The sequence below is a fragment of the Thunnus albacares genome, chromosome 15 (genome assembly GCF_914725855.1).
Source record: "Thunnus albacares chromosome 15, fThuAlb1.1, whole genome shotgun sequence".
Classification (NCBI taxonomy): Eukaryota; Metazoa; Chordata; class Actinopteri; order Scombriformes; family Scombridae; genus Thunnus; species Thunnus albacares.
In genome coordinates, this window is record NC_058120.1 from 16,751,357 (window position 1) to 16,773,291 (window position 21,935).

At 40.2% G+C, this 21,935-nt stretch overlaps 2 protein-coding genes across 5 annotated transcripts in view; both read left to right on the plus strand.

Annotated features, from left to right (window-relative positions):
- rps6ka1 (ribosomal protein S6 kinase a, polypeptide 1) overlaps nt 1–8,835 on the plus strand; it is a 51,291-nt gene extending 42,456 nt beyond the window's left edge. For all 4 annotated transcript variants that reach the window (XM_044374091.1, XM_044374093.1, XM_044374094.1 and 1 more), the window contains 19 exons: nt 61–142; nt 1,240–1,320; nt 1,482–1,561; nt 1,723–1,829; nt 2,570–2,607; nt 3,185–3,327; nt 3,415–3,485; nt 3,607–3,695; nt 3,860–3,924; nt 4,028–4,130; nt 4,474–4,604; nt 5,247–5,372; nt 5,643–5,732; nt 5,825–5,983; nt 6,278–6,439; nt 6,620–6,696; nt 6,793–6,910; nt 7,021–7,158; nt 7,931–8,835. In XM_044374091.1, coding sequence (XP_044230026.1) covers nt 61–142; nt 1,240–1,320; nt 1,482–1,561; nt 1,723–1,829; nt 2,570–2,607; nt 3,185–3,327; nt 3,415–3,485; nt 3,607–3,695; nt 3,860–3,924; nt 4,028–4,130; nt 4,474–4,604; nt 5,247–5,372; nt 5,643–5,732; nt 5,825–5,983; nt 6,278–6,439; nt 6,620–6,696; nt 6,793–6,910; nt 7,021–7,158; nt 7,931–8,053 — 1,983 coding nt within the window. In that variant the 3' untranslated portion in view covers nt 8,054–8,835. The remainder of the gene's footprint in view (nt 1–60; nt 143–1,239; nt 1,321–1,481; nt 1,562–1,722; nt 1,830–2,569; nt 2,608–3,184; nt 3,328–3,414; nt 3,486–3,606; nt 3,696–3,859; nt 3,925–4,027; nt 4,131–4,473; nt 4,605–5,246; nt 5,373–5,642; nt 5,733–5,824; nt 5,984–6,277; nt 6,440–6,619; nt 6,697–6,792; nt 6,911–7,020; nt 7,159–7,930) is intronic.
- A 7,998-nt stretch (nt 8,836–16,833) lies between these two features.
- On the plus strand, nt 16,834–21,888 carry LOC122997766 (syntaxin-4-like). Its single transcript, XM_044373964.1, has one exon. It carries the CDS (start codon nt 17,542–17,544, stop codon nt 18,175–18,177), a length of 636 nt encoding a protein of 211 aa, XP_044229899.1. The 5' UTR covers nt 16,834–17,541; the 3' UTR covers nt 18,178–21,888.
- Nucleotides 21,889–21,935: the final 47 nt, after the last annotated feature.

Here is a 21,935-nt window from a genome sequence, read left to right on the forward strand (position 1 = left end):
ATTGCTTATCTGATATACAGTAACAGTGTTTTTTGGTGTGTTTTGTTGCACTAATTGCAGGTGTTCCTGGTGCGAAAGGTAACCCCTCCTGATGCCAACCAGCTCTATGCCATGAAGGTCCTCAAGAAGGCCACACTCAAAGGTAGAGGAGCCTGTAATGTGCCAGACTGGTGACATTACAGTGGGACAGTATACAGTCATTTAGCAAGAAACAATACCAAACTTGAATTTGCTACTTTTCTCTGTTTTTATATCTGAGTAAATTCAGTACTTTTGGGTTTTGGAGTTAGTCAGACAAAATAAACGTTTTAAAGTCATCACTGTAGGCTCACTGTTTTCTCATTTTAATGATAGTAATAATAATCATGAGATTAATCGATAGTGAAAATAAATGATCAGAATCAGTCATCGATTCGTAGAACTGCATTTTTCCCAGCATATACAATTTCAGAAAGCTTTCTCTTTTGCTTCTGTGGTGCTGTCATCGTCTGTTTTTAAGTGGCAATACCCTCAGTTTCAAGTAAGAGGGTTACGGTTTTCCTGTAACCCGAAGAGAACTACAAAGAACAGTAGAGGTTTGTTAGCAAAGTAAGACCACCACAGCTTGCAGTTGATCTCTCACTTTGTGGTCTCATTCTTCTGACAAACACCAGGGCATTATTGCTCACACAGTTGCCAGTTTGCATCTCTAGCGTCTTCTAGTTTTACTGGCATGAGCATTTAGTATGCAGTAGTATAGGAATTATACTGCTGGATTCATTTTACTCACCATTCAATAAGAATAGACAGTACTCAGCCAAATTATTATTAACCCACCTGCTGGGGAACATCAAAGAGAACTCATCGAACATGCTGAATGTGCACCAGTGAGTCACTGTCTACTTTATGTGACTTTCTTTTCTTTGATATCAGAACAAAATACTGCATTTTTCATCCAAAACTTAAAGTCATACAGCTCTTATCAACTTGATTTGAAACTCTGGATGGCTTTACAGCCTCTACAACTATGAATCAGCAAAACACTGATCTTTTATTGAACTTGTTTAAAGCTCATTCATCTGTTCTGTTGCTAGATCAGTGGGTAAAGTGGAAGTTAGATAACATTGTCAGGCTACTTTTTTGCTTGAATGTTAAAATCACTAATGAAAACCTAAAGTTTATGCAGTTTTTTTTTTAAAATCCACTTTATTAAAGTATGACACAGCCACACTAACGTCTGTGCTCTAATTCACCCTTCAGTGAGAGACCGTGTGAGGACCAAGATGGAGAGAAACATCCTGGCTGATGTCAACCACCCATTTGTTGTCAAACTGCACTATGGTGAGTCAGCCTGAAACTTTATTTCGCTTTAACTCACAAACCTCGAAGACATTGTATTGAATCTACAGATTTAATTACTTAGTTTTATTGGTTTTACCACTCATGTTGCCTGATTTAGAGTCAGTGAAATGGATTGAGACTTTCCATGTATGTATTTGTAGCATTCCAGACTGAAGGGAAATTATACTTGATCCTGGACTTTCTCAGAGGAGGAGATCTGTTCACCAGGCTTTCTAAAGAGGTGAGAATTGTGTGTTTCTAGTACAGGTCCGTTTTCTTTTTTTCAGTCATGAGTCAAGTCATTTATCTCCCTTACTAACAAATATGTGTCTCTTCATTCTCTTGGTCTTATTCTTTCTCATTGTATTTCTTTGCTCTCTTGTGTGTGTTTGTGCCTCCCAGGTGATGTTCACAGAGGAGGATGTGAAGTTTTATCTCGCAGAGCTGGCATTAGGACTGGACCACCTCCACAGCTTGGGTATCATTTACAGAGACCTCAAACCTGAAAAGTAAGAACAAATTGATGTACTGAATTCACAGTAAGATAAACATACATATAGCAATGCCTTGGATCAAAAACAATCTGGATGGATTTTTGCAGTGAACCACAGCATCAGTGACCATCCACTCAACCCAGTAAATATATAAGACTGCGCTGGCCATCGGTCAAAAAATTCCTGAAAGTTGGCAAAGATTCATATTTGTAATGCCAAATCCCAGAAACTAAATCTACAATAGAGGGCTTATGGATTTACTCATATATATATAAATACTTGCAGTCTTTATGAAAAAGCTTTTAGCACTGCTACAGTGTGCTCATAAGAGGCTTTTATTTGGAATAATCTAATAAATAATGCACTAACCAATAACTTGGACAAACAATGATGGTTTTTTTCAATGCTTGGAATTATAAAAAAATCTTTCCATTATATAAGAAGTTATTCTTTTGTTATTGCACTTTAAAAGTACCCTGCATAATTTTCAATTTGCACTAGAAATATTTACAATTATCATTTCTGACCGAAACACATCACATCACAAGGATACACACATCACATGTGTGTATCCTTTAGGCCTAACAAACATTATTAATGCATTTTCTACCTCATAAAACATATGCAAACCCTTTTTTAACTCCACAGACTAATGTGATGTTGTAAAGTTTCTTTTCTTATTATTATACTCAGATTAGATTAGTTTTATCTATATACACATCATCGTTCTCATGTTTGCTAATGTTGTCCTCTAGCATTCTCCTGGATGAGGAGGGACACATTAAACTCACAGGTGAGTCTCCTCTTTCCCTCACTCATTTACTCTCTCTCTCACACAGACACACACACTTTCCCCTCCTCTCTCTTGTTGATCTTCATTACTCACCGCATGCTGACAGGCCTTATCTTGCTGAATCAGATATCTGCATATGAGCTTGTATATGTTTCTCGAGTTAATTATTACACTTTATCTTATCGTCATCCATAATCACAGCCGTTTGTTTACCGTCATTGAACCAAAGGTGACCTTAGGAGGTCATAGAGAGGCAATAGAACAATTTGAAAGGGCTGCAGAGGGACAAATGCCGCCAAAGATAAGATTGATGTTTAAGCTAGTTTTGCTGCGTTTTGCATCTTGTTGAAAATGTGAAATAATGTTTGTGAAATTTGATTAACTTCAGAATAGGGGTACTTAAAGATGTAAAAGCATGCTGTATAACAAGAGCTACAAAGCTACAAAGAATGGAAGGCTATTTCTTTAAGGATAGTACAGCCCAAACATGAAAAAACAGTTTCCTCTGAATAACAAGGCGTCACCTTATGAAACTGTTGAGTTATTTATTCACTGTTTCATGTGGTGTGTTTTTCAGATTTTGGCTTGTGTAAAGAAGCCATTGATCATGAGCAGAAAGCTTATTCCTTCTGTGGTACTGTGGAGTACATGGCCCCGGAGGTTGTGAACAGACAGGGACACACCCACAGTGCCGACTGGTGGTCATTTGGAGTACTGATGGTAAGGGGGGAAAATAATCATAGTCGATGATACACACACTCTGTTGCGTCATGTACATAAAGATGAGCTATATATTCTCTCCTCCAGTTTGAGATGTTGACAGGAGCGCTGCCATTTCAAGGGAAGGACCGCAAAGAAACGATGAACTTGATTTTGAAGTGAGTATCCTCTGGATAGAAGGAAACTCTAACTCAGTTGTCACATATTACAGCTATTCAAAATGTTTCCGCTTGATATCTGGTGAAATAATTTAATCTGTGTGCCTGTCTCTTCCTGCAGGGCGCGTCTGGGAATGCCTCAGTTCCTGAGTACGGAGGCCCAGTCTCTGCTCAGGGCTTTGTTCAAGAGGAACCCTTCTAACAGACTGGGTTAGTATCAACTCATGAAGACGACTTTCACAAATGGCTGCATATACACAGTTTGATACAACTTCATAAAGAAGGCGACCGAAGCCTGGCTCTGTTTCTGTAGATGTTTCTCAACATGCCTTAGTTGAGATCCACCCTGCTAACTGTTGATGTTTTATCAACAGGATCTGGTGCTGACGGTGCTGAAGAGATCAAACGGCATGGTTTCTTCTCCACCATAGACTGGAATGTGAGTGTCTGACTGTTACTGGATATTTCATTATATGCAAAGTCCAAATAAATGTTTTGGTTAGAACAGCTGTTACACCTCAACTGTACTTTATTCCTTTCAGAAACTCTTCCGGAGAGAAGTAAAGCCTCCATTCAGACCGGCGGTGGCGCGTCCGGACGACACGTTTTATTTTGACTCTGAGTTCACCTCCCGCACCCCTAAAGGTCAGAGGTCAAAGCTGAAAGTTTCACCTAATGCTGTTCTGTTGGTTGACTCCATGTCAGCTACTATCTATCTTGTTTTGCTACTTGAAAGCAGTTCAGTGGAAGTACTTGACTGAAAAAAAATTCAGTACAAGATTTTTGTTTCAAGGTAGTGATTTCAACACCATTAAGATGCAATAAACACTTAATTATAGTAGTGCTTTGGAAAATAAAAAGATACATACATTGAATACATTTGAAAGTGTGGTTGGCAGCAGCTTATTAGAATATGACATCTCTAACATTACTCCCAAGGCACTTATTTCCCTTATTTCAATATTCAACTTTCCTGATAATCTTCCAGACTCCCCTGGTGTGCCCCCGAGTGCCGGAGCTCACCAGCTCTTCAGAGGCTTCAGCTTCATTGCGTCAACTCTGTTGGAGGAGGAAGGCTCAGCAGAGCCAGTGCAGCCCCCACCACACCCAGTGGTCCAGGTGAGCCCTCAGTCTCTCGGGGGACATGTCCCTTATTGATTCAAATGAGGAGGAGGAGAGCAGGAAAAGACAACACTGTTCCAAGGATGGACATGTGCAGATGAACTTTACTAAAAATGCACCTTTTTAAGTCATAAGTCTAGCGATTTCTTCACTCTTACTGTGTTGCAATCATCACTGAATATGCAAGCTACAACTATCTTAAGAAAACATGAAGCTCTGAAAGGTGATATAGTTTTTGTGTATTTGAGGATGCACAGTGAAAGTGAAAGTATAAACATGTTACATTGCCAGCTTTGAGTGGTATGCAGTTGTGGCTTACCTTTGATGGCTGACATGAAAGGCAAAGGAGGAAAAAGACTGAGACGATGTGCAAAGTGTGAAACGAAGAAGGGGATGAAATGGCGTAACAGTGGTAAATTGCCTCATATCCTGTTTTATGCCTGGCAGACACATAATTAACATTGTGTGGTAGATTGCGAGGGACAGTTAGACAGAGAGAGAGAGAGAGAGAATGTTGCTTGAAAGTTTAAATAGATTCAACTCTTTCCCTGAAAACCACCAACATCCCTCTATCTCTTCTGCTCTGTCAGTCCCCCGCATTTCCACTCACCACCGCTCTCTTCAACTCTTCCTCTGCAGCAATTACACGGGAAGAACCTGCTGTTCAGTGATGGCTACATACTGAAAGAAGACATTGGCATGGGTTCCTTTTCTGTCTGTAAACGATGTATCCACAAAGCCACAAACACAGAATACGCTGTTAAGGTATGACAACACATGTATGCACCCACACACATACACCTGTTATATGTTATACAGCACTGAAAATAAGCAAATTTATCAAGAAACCCTTTTGAAAGGTGAAAATGCAGAACAAGAATCCTTTATAATTATTCCTGAAATTCAAAGAATTATAGGTGCAAAATGAGGATTAGAAAGTCAAAAGAAGCAAAACCATTCATCCAGACGATCTTGAACACACCCCCTCAAAATGTCAGTTTCATGTCTTGTCACTGTTGTTTTTGTGTTTGGCAGATGATTGACAAGACCAGTACAGACCCCTCTGAGGAGATTGAGATTCTGCTTAGATATGGACAGCATCCCAACATTATAACATTGAAGGATGTGAGTATAAACGCACACACACACACACGTATATCACACTTTTATTTGCTTCTGACATAAAGTGATAATGTGTGCTTGTATTTCTGTCTCAGGTGTATGACATCGGTAAGCAGGTGTACATGGTGACAGAGCTGATGCGTGGAGGAGAGCTGCTGGATCGGATCCTCAAACAGAAGTTCTTCTCGGAGAGAGAGGCCAGCGCTGTGCTTCACACCATCACCAAGACTGTAGAATACCTGCACTCACAGGGGGTGAGGGTGACATTTGTTCACATACAGTACTAGTGAAAAGTTTGGACACACCTCCCTTGAAAGAGAAAGTGTCCAAACTTTTGACTGGTACTGTATATTTTCCTGTGGGGGGCTTCTCTCCTTTGCTGGAACTATTAAAGATTGGACACAACAACTGTTAAAGCACATGATGCCTTGTGTTTTCTGATGTTTTCCCCAATTAATCTCATATTCAGTTTTCATATTGATCTTCTTTTATTGTGTTCATTATTCCTTATTCTATTCTTCACTCATCTGTGTCCTCGTATTCTCCAGGTGGTGCACAGAGACCTGAAGCCCAGCAACATTCTCTACGTGGACGAGTCAGGGAACCCAGAGTCAATCAGGATCTGTGACTTTGGCTTCGCTAAGCAGCTGCGCGCCAACAACGGTCTGCTGATGACCCCTTGCTACACTGCTAACTTTGTAGCTCCTGAGGTGAGCAGAGTCGCTGGTCAGTCTCGTACCTGTCAGCGTCAGTGTTGGCAGAAATTTAGTATAAAGTGATGAAATTTGTTCACATCCAGATTAAACCAAAACCATGAATGATGTTAAATTAAAACAGTTTACAGTTTTAGACAGTGAAATAAAATGTGTGTTTATCTGTCTTCATCATAGGTGTTGAAGCGTCAGGGCTATGATGAAGGATGTGACATCTGGAGTCTGGGAGTCTTACTGTACACCATGCTGGCTGGGTGAATAGCAACAATCAAACTCCTCTCTTCATAAGATTTTTCCCTCTTAATTTCCTTCATATTCACTCTATCATCTGTCTCCTTTTCTTCCACCAGTTTTACTCCATTCGCCAACGGACCCGAGGACACCCCAAATGAGATCCTGAACAGGATAGGAAACGGTCACTTCAGCCTGACTGGAGGCAACTGGGACACTGTGTCTGAATCTGCCAAGGTAGAATCTACACACCTGACTGACAGCTCATTTTCTCCTGTTCTTTAGACATGACTCTGGTCTCCTTCTGTCCCACTACCGGTTTCATATTTAATATGTGCTCCTTCTAGAATCTTGTTTCCAAGATGCTTCATGTCGACCCTCATCAGAGACTGACTGCTAAGCAGGTCCTCAAACACCCCTGGATTGTCCAGAGAGACAAACTACCCAACAGTCAGCTCCCACACCAGGACCCCAAATTGGTCAAGGTAAGGTGCATTCTCTCAAAATAGTCTTATCACCAAAATGATATTCTCCAAGTAGAGATATCTGAGCCATTTAATATTGAATATCTGCCAATCAGATTTTTTTCTGAAGCTTGAAAATTGAATAGCTCAGAATTGGTTAGATTTTTTGTTGTTGTTGTTTTTGTTTTTTTTAACAGAATAGTCATGTCATTTTTTACATGTCATTTCAAAATCACAAATTTACCTTAAATGGCTTTACTGTACAGCTTTCTACACCCTCTATCCCTGATTCAAATAAAGAAAAAGTCCCCACCTAAAAAAACCTTTAAGTGGCGAGAAAAGAACAACAGAGGGGGGAACCCTCTTCCTGGGCAGACGGAATGAAAAAATAATAAAAATAAATAAATAAATAAACTTTTATTATTTCATAAATCTCATGTGCAAATGCAAAAACTGTGATCAAAAAGTAATAATTATAATAAAAACATGGACCAATATTTAAGACAGTTTGAGTTTAAATTGGTGTTACATCATATTAGTTTAGTTAAAAGTAGTTGCTATTGCTACATTGCAAAGCACTGGCACTAGATAGCTGCTATAGACAGACCACAGTGAGTTAAAATAAAGAATTTGAATAAGATTGTGATTTAATAAAGCCACCAAGGAGTAAAATCATCAATAGCTTAATTGCCTCTGAAATTATTACTTAGTGATTATCAGCTTATTTAAAAAAAAATATTGTTAGCTGATGGCCAGTTAGATCTGAAGATTACAATCATCTGTTTATGTGCAGGGTGCAATGGCAGCCACCTACTCCGCCCTGAAGAACTCCCAACCCACTCCAGAGCTCAAGCCCATTGAGAGCTCCTTCTTAGCTCAGAGGCGTGTCAAGAAGCTTCCCTCCACCTCCCTGTAGAGACTCGAAACAACCAATCAGCTCACTGGAGACTGACCAAAACTGCACCTCCTGGCTCCTACTACTCAGTCAGCTTGCTAGGGGAAACCCGCCACTACCAGCCAAGGAACACTGACTGTGGTCCTGCCCCCATCTTGTGACATCAATTTGTCCCGCTCTTGCCATCATCCACCCCACCTTGTTTGGGCTTGTTAGTAGTCCAATCTCCTAGGTCTAGAGAAAGATCATGAAGATTGATGGGGGCGATGAAGGCCAAAAAAAAAAAAAAAAAAAAAAAAGGGTGCAGGTTTTTGGCAGACATGTTAGTGCTGTGTGAGTGTGTGATTGTGTGTGTGTGTGTGTGTGTGTGTGTGTGTGTGAGGGCGTTTGTGCATGACCTGCCATAGTGCGGGTGCAGCCATGCTTTGGATTGTGACAATGAAAGTTTTCTCTCCTGATCATTGCCGTAATTGGTTGTCATTCAGCTTGCTGCACGCCTATCTGTCTGCCTGTTTTTGTTGTCCGTCGTCTTGTTCTTTTTGTCGAGTTGATGAGCTTTATATGACCAGTTGTGCTGCCAAATCAACCTGTGCCGACAGCACAAAACCACAGTACTGTCCAACTGCTGTTCAGTGTTTTTGAAAGAGCATTATTAATATGAATATAAAACATTTCCACCAAATATGCCTCTTTGGCTTTGGTACAGCCAGAATATGTGGATTTTGGGAAATGTAAAAATGCTGATGTTTTGGTTAATGTCAATCTATGCTTGTATTTTGTTTTACAGAGTGTGTGTGTGTGTGTGCGTGCGCCAGTTGCATGACTTGCAGTGTGTGTGTGTGTGTGTGTGTGTGTGTGTGTGTGTGTGTGTGTGTGTGTGTGTGTGCGCGTGTGTGTGTGTGTGCCGTCTTGCGGGATGCTGCAGGGTCATGTGCATGGTCCGAAGTGATGATGTCATGTGGCTTCCCTGTTTCTCTCATCTCCCTTCTCTCTGCTTGGTCAACCTGCTGGCAACCATTTGAGTCTGTTATTTTTATTACTACAAAAACTAGTAAAATAGGTGGCTTTCTGTGAAAGAAACTTGCCCCAGAAACAATGCGGCATGTTAAAATCTATATTTGCTTTGTTTTCTTGTATTTCTGTTGTTGCTGTTTTTTTTCACGGTGGTTCTCAGATGATGCATATTGAATGCTGTTTCCTGTGTTGGCTGCTTTTGTTGTTGTTTTGTTTTTTTTCTTTTTTGTCCAAAGAAAGGTGTGATTTAAAATAGTGAAAGATTCGCTGAGCACATCGCAGTCTATGGACTTAACGCAGTACAGGTCTCTGTTTTGAAATGTAAAAGGGAGGCAGGGCTGAATGTTGTCTTAATGGAATTGAGCACTCCAAGGCAGCCTTTCACTCCCTTTAAATTCTTTGTCAAGTCACTGGTTGTTAATATCACGCAGACTTGCCCTTAGTGTGGAGTATCTTCAGCGGTCTTGTGTTTGACTTTTTTCCATTCATGATATTTCCATCAATTCAGTTTATCGGCTGACCTGTTTTCATTTGATTTACAATCAATCTGGGACATCCTAAAGAAGAGTAAGAGGTCAATGTGTCTCATTGTAAGTAGCCTCAGAGTGTAGGTCCTGCTTTCAGCTCGGTGCCTAGTCCTACAGGTGAGGCAGAATGTCTTACATGGAAAACACATGATAACCAACCAAACGGCCAGAAGATACTACACATATGGAGAAGGGAAAGATCTGTGTGGCTGAATAATCTATGAACCAGCTGTCTTACCTCAAAAGGGATCAAAGTTATATAATTCTTGTTTGATGGCAACGCCCTCCCTCCTTTGACAAAATCTATGGTCAGATGTTATTGTATGATAAAGATGAAGATTTTTATATCTTACAAATATTAAAAATTGAGTTGCTACAACAAACCGTCTCTCTTTTTGTTTTAGTTGTGCCTTAAAATACTTTTTCAGTCGAGTGAAAACACTTTCTCATTAATGCTTGTCCCATCTTGATGACACTCTCTTGTAAATGAGGTTTGACATTTTGACTGAGAAGAAGGAAATAATGGTTATTTTAAGAGCTTGATTGATTAACCAATCAATTAGTTGAGCAACAGCACATTACTGGCAACTATTTTGATAATTAATCATTTAAGTAATTTTTGAAGCAAAGAAGCCAAAAAAGTACTGGCTCCAGCTTTAAAAAAGTGACTATTTGCAAGTGTTTGGGTGGTTTTAGACTTTTGGTTATACAAAAAAAGCTATTTGAATATGTTAACTTGGGTTTGGGGAAACTGTGATGGGGTTTTTTGTTTTTTTTTTTTTTTTTTTTACTGCTTTCCGACATTTTATGGACCAAACAGTTCATCGATCACACAGGAAAATAAATGTCAGATTAGTTGATAATGCAAATAACAGTTATGCACCTGTGTGTCTGACCTTCACATGCTTCCTTCTCAGCTTGGTGTGTTTCCTGTACTGGTCACTGGAGGGAGATAAAGTGCAAGCTTGTTTATGTAAAAGTGAAATGAATCCTGGCCAACCTAGTTAAATGCTTTTCTGCCCAAGCACTCAGTACTGACCACCGCAGATTCCTCTTTACTGTTCATTTAACCACTGTGATGCAAGTAAGTAAGTATGGCCTACTGATGTATATTTACTCTTAAAATGACACTATAATATATATAATTCATATAATCGTTACCCCATGATGAAAAGTATGGGATGGGGTAGCATCTGTGATTGCTTAAAATCTTGTTAAATATAAAATATTTATAGTTATACATGTACAGTGGAGACTGCTTACAGTGTTTGCATGTAAATTGCTTTCTGCTTTGCCGCCTCTGTATCTCTCTTCTTGCCTGTAGCATTTTAACCGTTATCTTATTCTTCATCCTCTTCCTCATGCTCTCTCTCCTCCAGCATGCAGCAGATTCTGGATTACAGTATCAACTTGTAGTATCACAATATACCTCTACCTGCTGTTGCCTGCCTCTATACTATATGCAAAATAGCACTCACCTACAAAACAATCACACAGTAGCTGCTTCTCCTGCTTTCGGCTGCAGGTCTCTCTCACTCATCAGCATTCTACTGACAAAATTTCTGCTGAAAATACACACTGTACAAAATTATGTCCGAGAGAAAGTCAGTGTTAACTTATTCATACACAGACACACATTCTCTGATGTATCCCCATTGGGCCCAGTTCTCTACACATTGACATCATCATGCCAGTAATTCACACTGCTCTGAATGACTTCCTGCTCTTTTAAGACCCCCACACACGCACACGGACTGACTGACTCAGCCTCCAGCAGGAGAACAAAGTTGCTGATATTGATTACAGAGCAACGGAAAACCAGCATCATCACCACCATCAGTCTCTGAAGAGAAGAAAGTAGTGCAGTTTTTATCCAGGGCCTGTCTCCTGAGTTTACTGCAGCTGACAGCTGAAGCAGCTCTGCTCAGATGGAGGCAGTTTTTTTTTTTTTTTTTTTGGAGGGGGGGGGGGGGGGGGGGGGTTGTAACAGTGGGGAGGGTGTGTGGGTGTTTGTGAGAGGTGAAGCAGATCCTTGTCTGATCTGATCTACTGTATAAGAGCATAGAATATTTCCTCTCTGAGGTTTTATTATACCTGATGTGAGTTATGGTGTGCTGCTTATAGCATTGCCTGTTCTGGTAAATCGTATAAGCAAGGACAAAAACCTAAGACTGACACTTAATTTTATTTTCTCTGCAGAACATGTCTCCAAGGGTAATGTATCATTTTTATGGCAACAAATGCTCACCCATAATTTATTCTAACCTGCACATGTACACAGACATAATGCTTCCTTTCTTGCATAGAACACATGCAGCATAATTCATACTGGGGGGGGGGGATTATGCTGGCGCACCAGTCATCCAGGAACTAGATTCATGTGATATATAATATGACAAGGTACATGCAATGTATATGATAATGGCTGCACCAGCTATGAAGGCTACTCAGCATTGACCAAAAATTCTGCTGCTAGAGTTGGATATATAATATTGAAATATTATACAATATTGCAGTCTATTGTATCTGAACAGGCTAAAGCACCTATATAAATCGAACATAAATGTAAAAGCTCAGCTTTTAATCTACCTGTTTTCCAGATATGCACATGGAATTGTTTCCCATTCCCATTGTGACACACTCCTTTTTAAATGACAGCGTTTATTCACTATTGATGTTCAACACTGGCTCGAGACCAATCTCTACCATGGACACACAGATGTGGCCGAAATTATTGGTATACTTGCATTTTATTAAAATAATGCCCCATTCGCCCTGAACAGTGTTGAAATTAAAATATATTTTATTATCAATGCATGTCTATGTTTGGTTTGCAGTGGAACAAAATAAAAAAAAATGTGAAAATAACTGAATTCATGCTTATTCTACAAAAACATTCTAAAATAGCCTGGACAAAATTATTGGTACCCTTTAGAAGTTGTAAGAAATAGTTGATTTGTAGTGACACTTTAAGCAGACTATTGTGTTTTAATTAGTGTCATAGGTGTTTTCAATCTTATAATCAGTCATGCAGCCAGTTTAAAAGGAGAACATTACTTACTTTGATGTTTTGTGCCACTGTGTGCATCACATTGAACATGAAAAACATAAAGAAAACTAGAGAAGGTCTGAAGACATTAGAAAAAAGTTAATAGCCAAGCATGGTCAACATAAAGGTTACAAGACCATCTCCAAAGAGATTGATGTTCCTGTGACCACTGTTGACAATATTATTCAGAAGTTTAAGGCCCATGGAACTGTAGCCACCATCTCTGGACATGGTCACAAGAGGAAAATTGGCCCAAGATTGAACAGAAGGATTGCTCGAATGGTCGAGAGAGAACAAAGGAAAACTTCAACACAGATCCAAGCTGATCATCAAGTTAAAGGTTCAATAGTTTCAAGTTGCACTATCCGTTGCTGTCTGAATGAAAATGGGCCAAAAAAACCCCACTTCTAAGATGGAGATACAAGAAAGCCAGACTGGACTTTGCCAAAATGCATGTTGACCAGCCACAGTCCTTCTGGGAAAATGTGCTTTGGAAAGACAGAGCTTTTGGTAAATCACACCAACCCTATGTTTACAGAAAAAAAATGAAGCCTTCAAAGAAAAGAACACCATGCCTACCATGAAATATGGAGGAGGCTAAGTGATGTATGGGGGTTGCTTTGCTGCCACAGGCACCGGGTGCCTTTAATCTGTGCAGGGCACAATGAAATCAGAAGACTATCAAGGCATTTTTGAGTGAAACATACGGCCCAGTGTCAGAAAGCTGTGTCTTAGTCGCAGGTCATGGGTCTTCCAGCAGGATAATGACCCCAAACATGCATCAAAAAGCACCCAAGAGTGGATGAGAAGAAAACGTTGGACCGTTCTGAAGTGGCCTGCAATGAGTCCATTGAATTCCATTGAGCATCTGTGGAAAGAGCTGAAACTTGCAGTTGGGAGATGGCACCCATCAAACCTCAGAGAACTGGAGCAGTTTGTTCATGAAGAGTGGGCCAAACTACCAGTGGAGGAGTGTAGAAACCTTTTTCAGAGTTACAGAAAGCGCTTCACTGCAGTTATTGCTTCCAGAGGCTGTGCTACAAAATATTAAGTTAAGCATACCAACATTTTTGGCCATGCCATTTTCATTTATTTTATTGTATTAAATAATATATTAAGTTGTAAATCAAAAGCAAAGTTTCAGTTATATTCAATGTGAAATAAAGAATGATGGATACCATATATTTCTGTTGAAACTGACAGAAGTATATGGTAAATTTAGTCTTTTTTAAAAAAGGTGGAAGGGAACCAATATTTTCAGCCACATCTGTACATGCTCTTCATATTATCATATCAGAAGTAAAATAATTAATGTGAAGAAAATATGCTAGGACAGAGAAAACAGGAATGAGGAAGTGAAAACTAAAGTTTTGGTTGTTTCTCTGTACAAATCATTTAACTTTTTAAATGTATTCATTTATTTAAGTACGCAATCATACATGTATTAACAATTTTAGATACAATATTATTATGCATTATATATACAGTACAATATACAGTATGTCATTAGATTAGCTTATTAAAATTTAGAACTTCTGTGATTTCATAGATTCACCCAAAACCTTTCCTATTAAGTGTATAATTTCTAAGAAATCCAATCTAGTTCATTTGTCTCCCAGATTATTTCTCAGTCAAATGTGAGCCACAGCTGTTTCCCCACTCTTACCTCTGCAGGTCAGACATTATTTATCTAAACTCCAATCTTATGATGCAATCCTTTCACAATAACTACTGCCAAACAGCAATCCTGCTAACATGCAGTTCTGTAGATACACTCACACTGCACAACTCTGATGCAGAAAACCAAGCAGCTCAGGGAAAGTCAAAATACTCAGTCACAACCATTTTAACACAAAACAGACAACATAGGCACACAGATGCACTCACTCCTCCACGTGCCAACCCCGAGTACACACACAAACACACTCAACACAGATTAAAGTAATCTGGAACGGAGGGTGCAGTTTTGAGAGATTGAGAACAGGCTTTTGTCACAATTTTAGCTATAAAGAGAGAGGAGAAAGAAATAAATGGGGATGGAAGGTGGAATAGGGAATGAAAGGATTTAATGCTTAAATTAATTCTGCATAGTTGATGAAGAGACTCTAAGCTTGAATACAGAACAATGTGTCCAAGTGTGTGTGTTTGACTTTGTCAAAGCAGAACAGTTTTGTTCAGTGTTTGCAGGCAGGCCAAGTCCTGCTGTTCAAGATGTTTGCCAATGATGATGGCAATCTGTGCTTGCAGCACTGTAGGCACCACGTGGGATTAGTTTCCAGTGAGTGGGAATGTTGTGCAATCAACCGAATCTTCCAAAAATGGGCATCATGTAATACACAAAATACACTACTGAAGCATCTTGTCTTGATCCCTAAAATCTTTAGTTACTCAGGCAATCGTGTTTATATTGCACAACAGTATAAACCGAGGGGGAATTGAGTAACACATGCAAGTAAACCTCATGCAATATGAACTACTTCAACTACTTGATGTTCAAAACAACAATTTTGTTTCTTAAAATAGTGTTCGAGATGTCCAGTGTTTCATGTAGTATAGTGCTAAATTAAAGCTTCTTATGAATTTATATTTCAAAATGAATCACAAAACTTATCTTTCTTATTTAACTTTACATTGTACCTTTGTTTTCTGAATTTCATCGTGTTTCACAGCAGCACAGTCCTCGTTATAACTCTAATAATTTTGCAAAGGTCTTTCCTTTCTGGCTTGCTTTTTGAATAGCAGGATGACTAGTTGCAGAGCATCTCAAGTGTTACCTGTCATTTACCCCTCCTATAACTCATACAACTATCTACTGTCTGTCTAATGTATGCCATCCTTTTTTTTCTTCTCTGTGCTTCTCTGCTTTTCTCTCTCTTCTCTCTGGAGAATAATACAGCTAAAAGCAGGGGGAGAGCAGCTCTTTCTACTGCTAATGCAATGCCAATCCATGAGATAAAAGCGCAGAGCTAAGTGAACACTCAAATATGCAAGCACACAGACACATGCACAAACAAGCACGCACACCTCTGACCTGCTAAAAGTTTCATTGTTTCGGTTCACTCCGCCTGAAGGCAGTTATACAGCTGTTATTTAAAACATCACTTCTTAGTGCTCCAGTGTATATGAGTGTGCGTGTGTGTGTGGTTATGAGTGTATTTGATACTGTGCCTTACTTCATACTCTGATCATATCACTTCTACAATGCCACTGCACCACCAATCAATATTTGTCTAGACAAGGAACATAAGATTAGCCGTTCTGGGAATAGATGTTAAAGCAAGGAGAAGAAGAAAAGGAAAAATTAAGGTATTATGTCATAATGATGTAACTAACAATGAGGACAGCCAAGTTAGAACTGGTAACGCAGTAACTCGTATTACTACGGCAACAGTTGCTGCAACAGTTGTGTTCAGATTTCAGTTTTGAATGCTGCAGCACTGCAATAACGAGGTGATTGAACAACTCAAGACCTCAAGTGTATCTCTGCACTTTCAGTACGTCACAGAACAGATAAAAATGCAACACTCAGGACAAGGTATTTAGATTCAGGATTAAACTCATCACAGCGGATTTAATTTGGATTAAATGCTCTGGAAAATTGGACTCCTGAGATCATAGGATTGCCTTTTTCAGTTCACCCTCTATTTTCCCACTTAACTACTGTTTAGAGAGAAAATTTCATTTGGGCACCCTAATGGTGCTTTAGGAAACTTGATGCACAATGCGTCGGTTACATAGATCGATCAATATTCACTGAAATAATTGGATTCTGAGAATAAACACTGGCCAGGATTGATGCAAGCATACAGAGGCATTGACATATTTTGGGCTACAAACAGCAGTAAGTGCAGTGCAGTGCAATGAGAGAACGTTTTATAAGCCTGGTATTGTTTCTTTGTACCAAACATACACTAATGCACTTTGTGTGTTGTGCCAGAGAACAGTGTGAACTTCTCTTACAACTGATTAGAATTAGAATAATACTGTCTTTATTCTCTTAGCCAGCAAATGTGCTGTTTCTTAGCAACAGCAAGTCTTCACTGTTTGGCATTTGAGTACTCATGATCATAAATGTCTACAGTACCAATAGTTTTTTGGCACTAGAGTGAAACTAATGTGCATGGTTGTGTGCTGTATTGTTTATTTGTGTTTTTGACATATATTACAAAATATGTGACTTTCATAGACAGATGGAGATATTTAGTTTGCAGAAAGGCTGTGAGCTCTCAAATGGGTCAAAGGGAGGGAGGGAACGTGAGAGAGAATGTGTACCGGGGAAAGGGTGATAATACTGAGCAGGAAAGTGATGAGGGGAGAGAGAAATTGGAGCATCACCCCTCCCTCTTTTGCCATCTGATGTCGAGGCGGTGTTGCTAGGGGCAACCATCTGAGCAAGAGAAAGGGAGAAAGAGGGAAATGGAGAGACCAGCTGGTAAGAGGGATGGCTGAGGGGACGCAACGTAAGCCAAACAGCATCGGCAAAGAGGAGAGAGACCTGAGACTTCTGCATCTTTCACCTCACTCTGCCTCGCTTCACTGAAGAGAGCTGATCAAAGCAGAGCTCCAGATGACGACGACGACCAAGCAAAACAGTCAAGCAGAGGACACAACAAGCCTGCCAGCATCAGCAGCAGAGAGGCAGGCTGCCCAATCATCAGCTGACATGCTCATGAGCTCAGCAGCCAATGAGCTGCTAGGAGGCGCCTCCCGAGCACAACCACTCACACGTAGAGACAGCAAAAGCCTGGCTCAGATCTCTTATTAATGAATGGAGCGGTTCCCAGGCTACATCACTGCACATCTCCACGCTCTCTGCTCAAACGCTCTCTGCTCTGACACAGGAAGACAGGGGAAAACATCAACAGCGACTAGAAGGACAACAGCTGTACAGAAAGAGTTAAACAGAAGAAACACTGGCCATGAAGGGACGACAAAGGAACACAGACACCCATCATGAGGACACAACTGAGGACATGGCAGCAGCTATTACAAACATGGACCCTCATCCTGATCTCCACCCTCCAGGTTCACCTTCTTCATCATCATCTTCTTCTCCCCCTCTTCCTCCATTAGCCATGCCACCTTCTACATCTGCCACTGCTCTCCTGTCACTCGCCTCTCCAGCCACCAGGCGCTCCATTTCCATGGGGGACTTCCGGAGGGTGACAGGGGCGCTGCTAGCCGGTTCTGAACCCCCGTCGACCTCAGCCACGGCCCCTTCCTCCAAGCTTGTCACCCCCAGCTCCAGCATGGAGTTTGAGGCAGCTCGGCGGCGCCTACTGGAGGTGGAGGAGCGTCAGCGTGTCATCAGAGAGATGGAGCGGCGGTTGGAAGAGCTCAGGGAGGTGTTTGTGCGCTCAGAGCAGGAAGTGGTGGTCCATGGGGAGCTGGTGTCACGGATATCCAGTGCAGCACAGCAGGGGGAGCTGTACGTGGCGGAGAACAGTCAACGGCTAAAGAAAGGCCTGCGGTTCAAGAAACATCGACCCACCATTGTCTTCTCCTCCATGCTCGGGCTTCGCACGTGCCTCCCCTGGCCTGTGAAGCTCAAATAGGACGAAATGGAGGCTTGCATTTCCACTATCGCTTTAGAAGTGTGCTTTACATAAACGGGAAGATAGACTTCCATTCTTTAGCTATCACTCATTAACACAGTTACTTTTCGGTTTCCACCTTTCTGCTCTTGTATCCTGAGGCTGGTCCTCCAGGTTTTTAGAGTGCCTACAATAATCACAAATGCTAGTAAGGAGCTTCCTGGTCGGAGCACTGTGTATCTCTTAGGAAATTCTCTGGCTAGCAAACCAATCAAACTAGTAGTGCAGTGTACAGATTGTGTTTTTTGTCCTCATTCTTTTCACAGACATTTTGCTGCTCTCAGTCTGGTAGGCATAAGAGAGATTGTTTATTGATACTGAATCCATGGTGCATGTATGAGTCATTTTTCAGGTGATGTGAGAGAGAAGAGGTTCAGTCTGGCCTGCGAGGCAACAAGAGCTTTACTGTATGTTTCTTTATGCAGCAAAGAAAGAAAAGCCAATGACGATTATGTAATGTTAACCTTTTTTAGAGGAGGAAGAGAGAAAGCAAAAAAGATGAGGAGAAAGCTTTGAACAATCTGCCTCTCCAACCTGTTAAGTAAGAAGAAGTGAAGGGCAATGAAAGAGAACGAGAGGTGAAGCTGTGATAGTGATGCTGCACTGTTACATAAAACCAAGGATGCAGAGAAGGCGCAGGAAATTGCAACGAGGAGAGGTCTAAGAAAGAGAGAATGCACAAAATGTGGAACCTAGATGGCTGAGACATATACAGAAAATGTGCCTTGGCTTCTCTGTGACCACTCGTCCACTACCACAGCCCCTTTCTGTTTTCGGTGGCATAAAGGAGGAAAAGGCAAGAGAGGAGTTAATGCTGGGACAATTCCACCTGTGGCCTCTTTTTATCCTGTCACCTAGCAACCACTCGTCTCTCCAAAATCCGCTTCCACAAACCTTCAGAATGTATCCAGCAGTGCACTGTAACTACATCAGTACTAGACAGCTGTAGATGTCCCCCAAGGGATTTAGGAGCTGGAATTTCTGATGCTTTTGTTAAAAAAAACTGGCTATGTAGTCAAAAATATTATTAGCAGAAGCTTGTTGTTGAAGCTGCTCATTTATTTGATTGTTAAGGGTTGCACTTAGGTTAAGCCATGCATGCATCAGCAAGGAAAGTGAAGGTATCACTGTTTGCTGATTGGGTCTTGGTATTGTAACATACAGTTTGTGACAATGGCAAGCTGTTTAAATCTGTAGAATGGCACCAGTATAGTGTATAGCTTGCACAATAGCAGTTTTACTGATATTATATAATTCTTATCAGCTAAGTTAGATGACACCTCACATGCACAGCGATGTCTTCATCCTACATGCAGTATGTGACCTAATTTCTACTTATAGACACACACATTTTTTTTGGCCTAATTCTTCTCTCTCTTCCTCCTGTTTCTGTTCTCTTTGGATTAGGAATGACTAAGTATCTCTAGCATTCATCTGTTCCACCAATCCCTTGCTTCAACTGTATGTGTGTGTGTGCGTAAGGAGCGCAGCCAATACACCAGGGATATCTATATTTGGCATTTGAAGGTTATGGCAGAGAGGCAGGCATTCAATCTCAGCTCAGCTTTTGTAGGGAAAAGCACGTATAGCAATGCGAGTGCATGTTAGTATCCATCTATTGTATGTGTGCTACTTTCCAAAAGAACGAAAGGGAATCTGTCTCTCTCCCTACAAAAGTGCAGAGTCCCTGATGGTGCTTTTGTTTGCTCTCCTGTCGTAAATGACCTCACTGAAGAACAAAGGAGCAAGGATGTTAACAAGACAGGCACATGCTTTTACTGTATAATTGCTTTCCATAAAGTCAACATGCGCGCTTTGATATTCCAATTTTATTTGCTCCCCTGTGGCAAAGATATGTATGATTCAGGCATGTTATTGCATCATTTGAGATGCATTAGCAATGACTCTGTTGCTGTGTTTCTGTCGAGTCAAGGGTGGCAGATAAAGCTGATGTATTGCTCTGACACCAGGCTGCCTGTATCAGGGACCCTGCAGGCAATGTGAGAAAAGAAAAAAGCGGTGCATGTGAAATGTGATGTGAGGACTAAACGCATAGGTTTAATGATGTTGCTTGATGCAAATTGAATAGAATGAGGCCACAGGTCAGTTTTGATAAATTTCATGTTTTAACTTTAAGGGCTTAAAGGATCAGTTTGTCTAAGTTTAAATGGAGCACAGTTAAGCAAGGATCAAGTTACAGCTTCAATGTTACTGCTGATGTTCTCAGCTTTCAGATTTCTGATAGCCGTGATGACCTTATCATTGAATGTTGACTAACTCTATATAAGCATTCCACCTTGCCAAGGGAACTACTGCTTGCCAGCTTTGTGCACATCTACAGTATACCAAACAATATTAAACTAAGACAGTTGCTAGCAGAAAGCTTGTGCAAAATAAAAGGGTCTAGTAGGCCTTAAACATGTATTCATGGTCCTATGTATATAGCTAGAGTTATAACTGAATATACAGCTGGCCTATATACTGCTTTTCATATGCCTTATGCAATGATTGTGCATCGGCAGTGACGGTAATGATGGTGATATACCGTTGATGAAGGTGATGGTAAACTGGCGAACTCATGACCATCATAAACCTCATCCAGAAACAACATTATCCAGAATGAAGAAAAACAAAAACAACTTCATACACTCTTGTCGGACTGCACCTTTTGTGTTTTTCTATGAATGAAAAAGACTACATTACCCAAAGATCTCTGGGCCCACTTGCAGAATGAATGTAATGTTAATTATTTCTGAAGTGTTTGTTTTTTTTTCCCCTCAAGATTGAATATACAGTATAATCTCATCTATCTTGTTTGAACCTGTGGTTGGCAATAAATCCTCTTGTATTCATTTCCCTGCTCCTGAAAATAAATGTAAGATCACATGACTTTTGATACAAGAGATTTCAACCCTTAAATCCAAAACCGACAAATGTTTGGAGCACTGGGAACTAACTCTCGCAGCCCTTTACTGTCAAAAATGCTGGCCAATCACAAGTCCAAACGCTTTCTGATGTTGATTTGTCCTTTAAATGTTTTAATATTTTGTGTTTGTTGATATGTGATATGTGATATGGTACATATTTATGTTCTGGTGGAATAAGCACATATTTTAATTTTTAATCACAATATGATATTTTTTGTTGTTGATCGAGAGCTGTACTGTATATTCTACTTTAGTATGAATGTTTGGATAAATTTTACTCAGCAAAATGTTGCTTAACAGTAACAGCAGGTTTGGAGTCAATTTGCTTTCAGTTCCAAATATTAAACAAAAACGCTATTCTTAATATTACAGAGCCTTAATTCCACATAATTCCTGACAGATTTATGGTTATGGGACTATGTTCACAGGACAGGAAACTTTCCACTTTCTAAATTGAATGAAAAATCAGCTGGATTGAATTGAAAGTTAGTTGTCCCCAAACCTTTGTAATGTACTAGCACTGCTTCTGAAAAGGCTTTTGCTTTCTGCTGCACAGTAAAAGAATGAATGTTCTGCTATGTTTTATATTTACATTTGCTGACACTTTCTTGACACTATCATTTACTTGAGCACAGAGCTACAATGTACAAGACAAGAAATATTAAAGGGTAGAGTTCATTTTAAGCATAATCAGGTTTTGTAAAATAGGCTGAATTATTAGAATAAATTGACTAAATGATGAAAATGTTGCACAGAATTGATTGTTTCTTGTTTTCAGACTGAAGAGAAAAT

What these genes read in the sequence shown, in the direction of transcription:
- LOC122997766 (XM_044373964.1), top strand. Translation starts at nt 17,542, where the DNA reads ATGAAGGGACGACAAAGGAACACAGACACCCATCATGAGGACACAACT.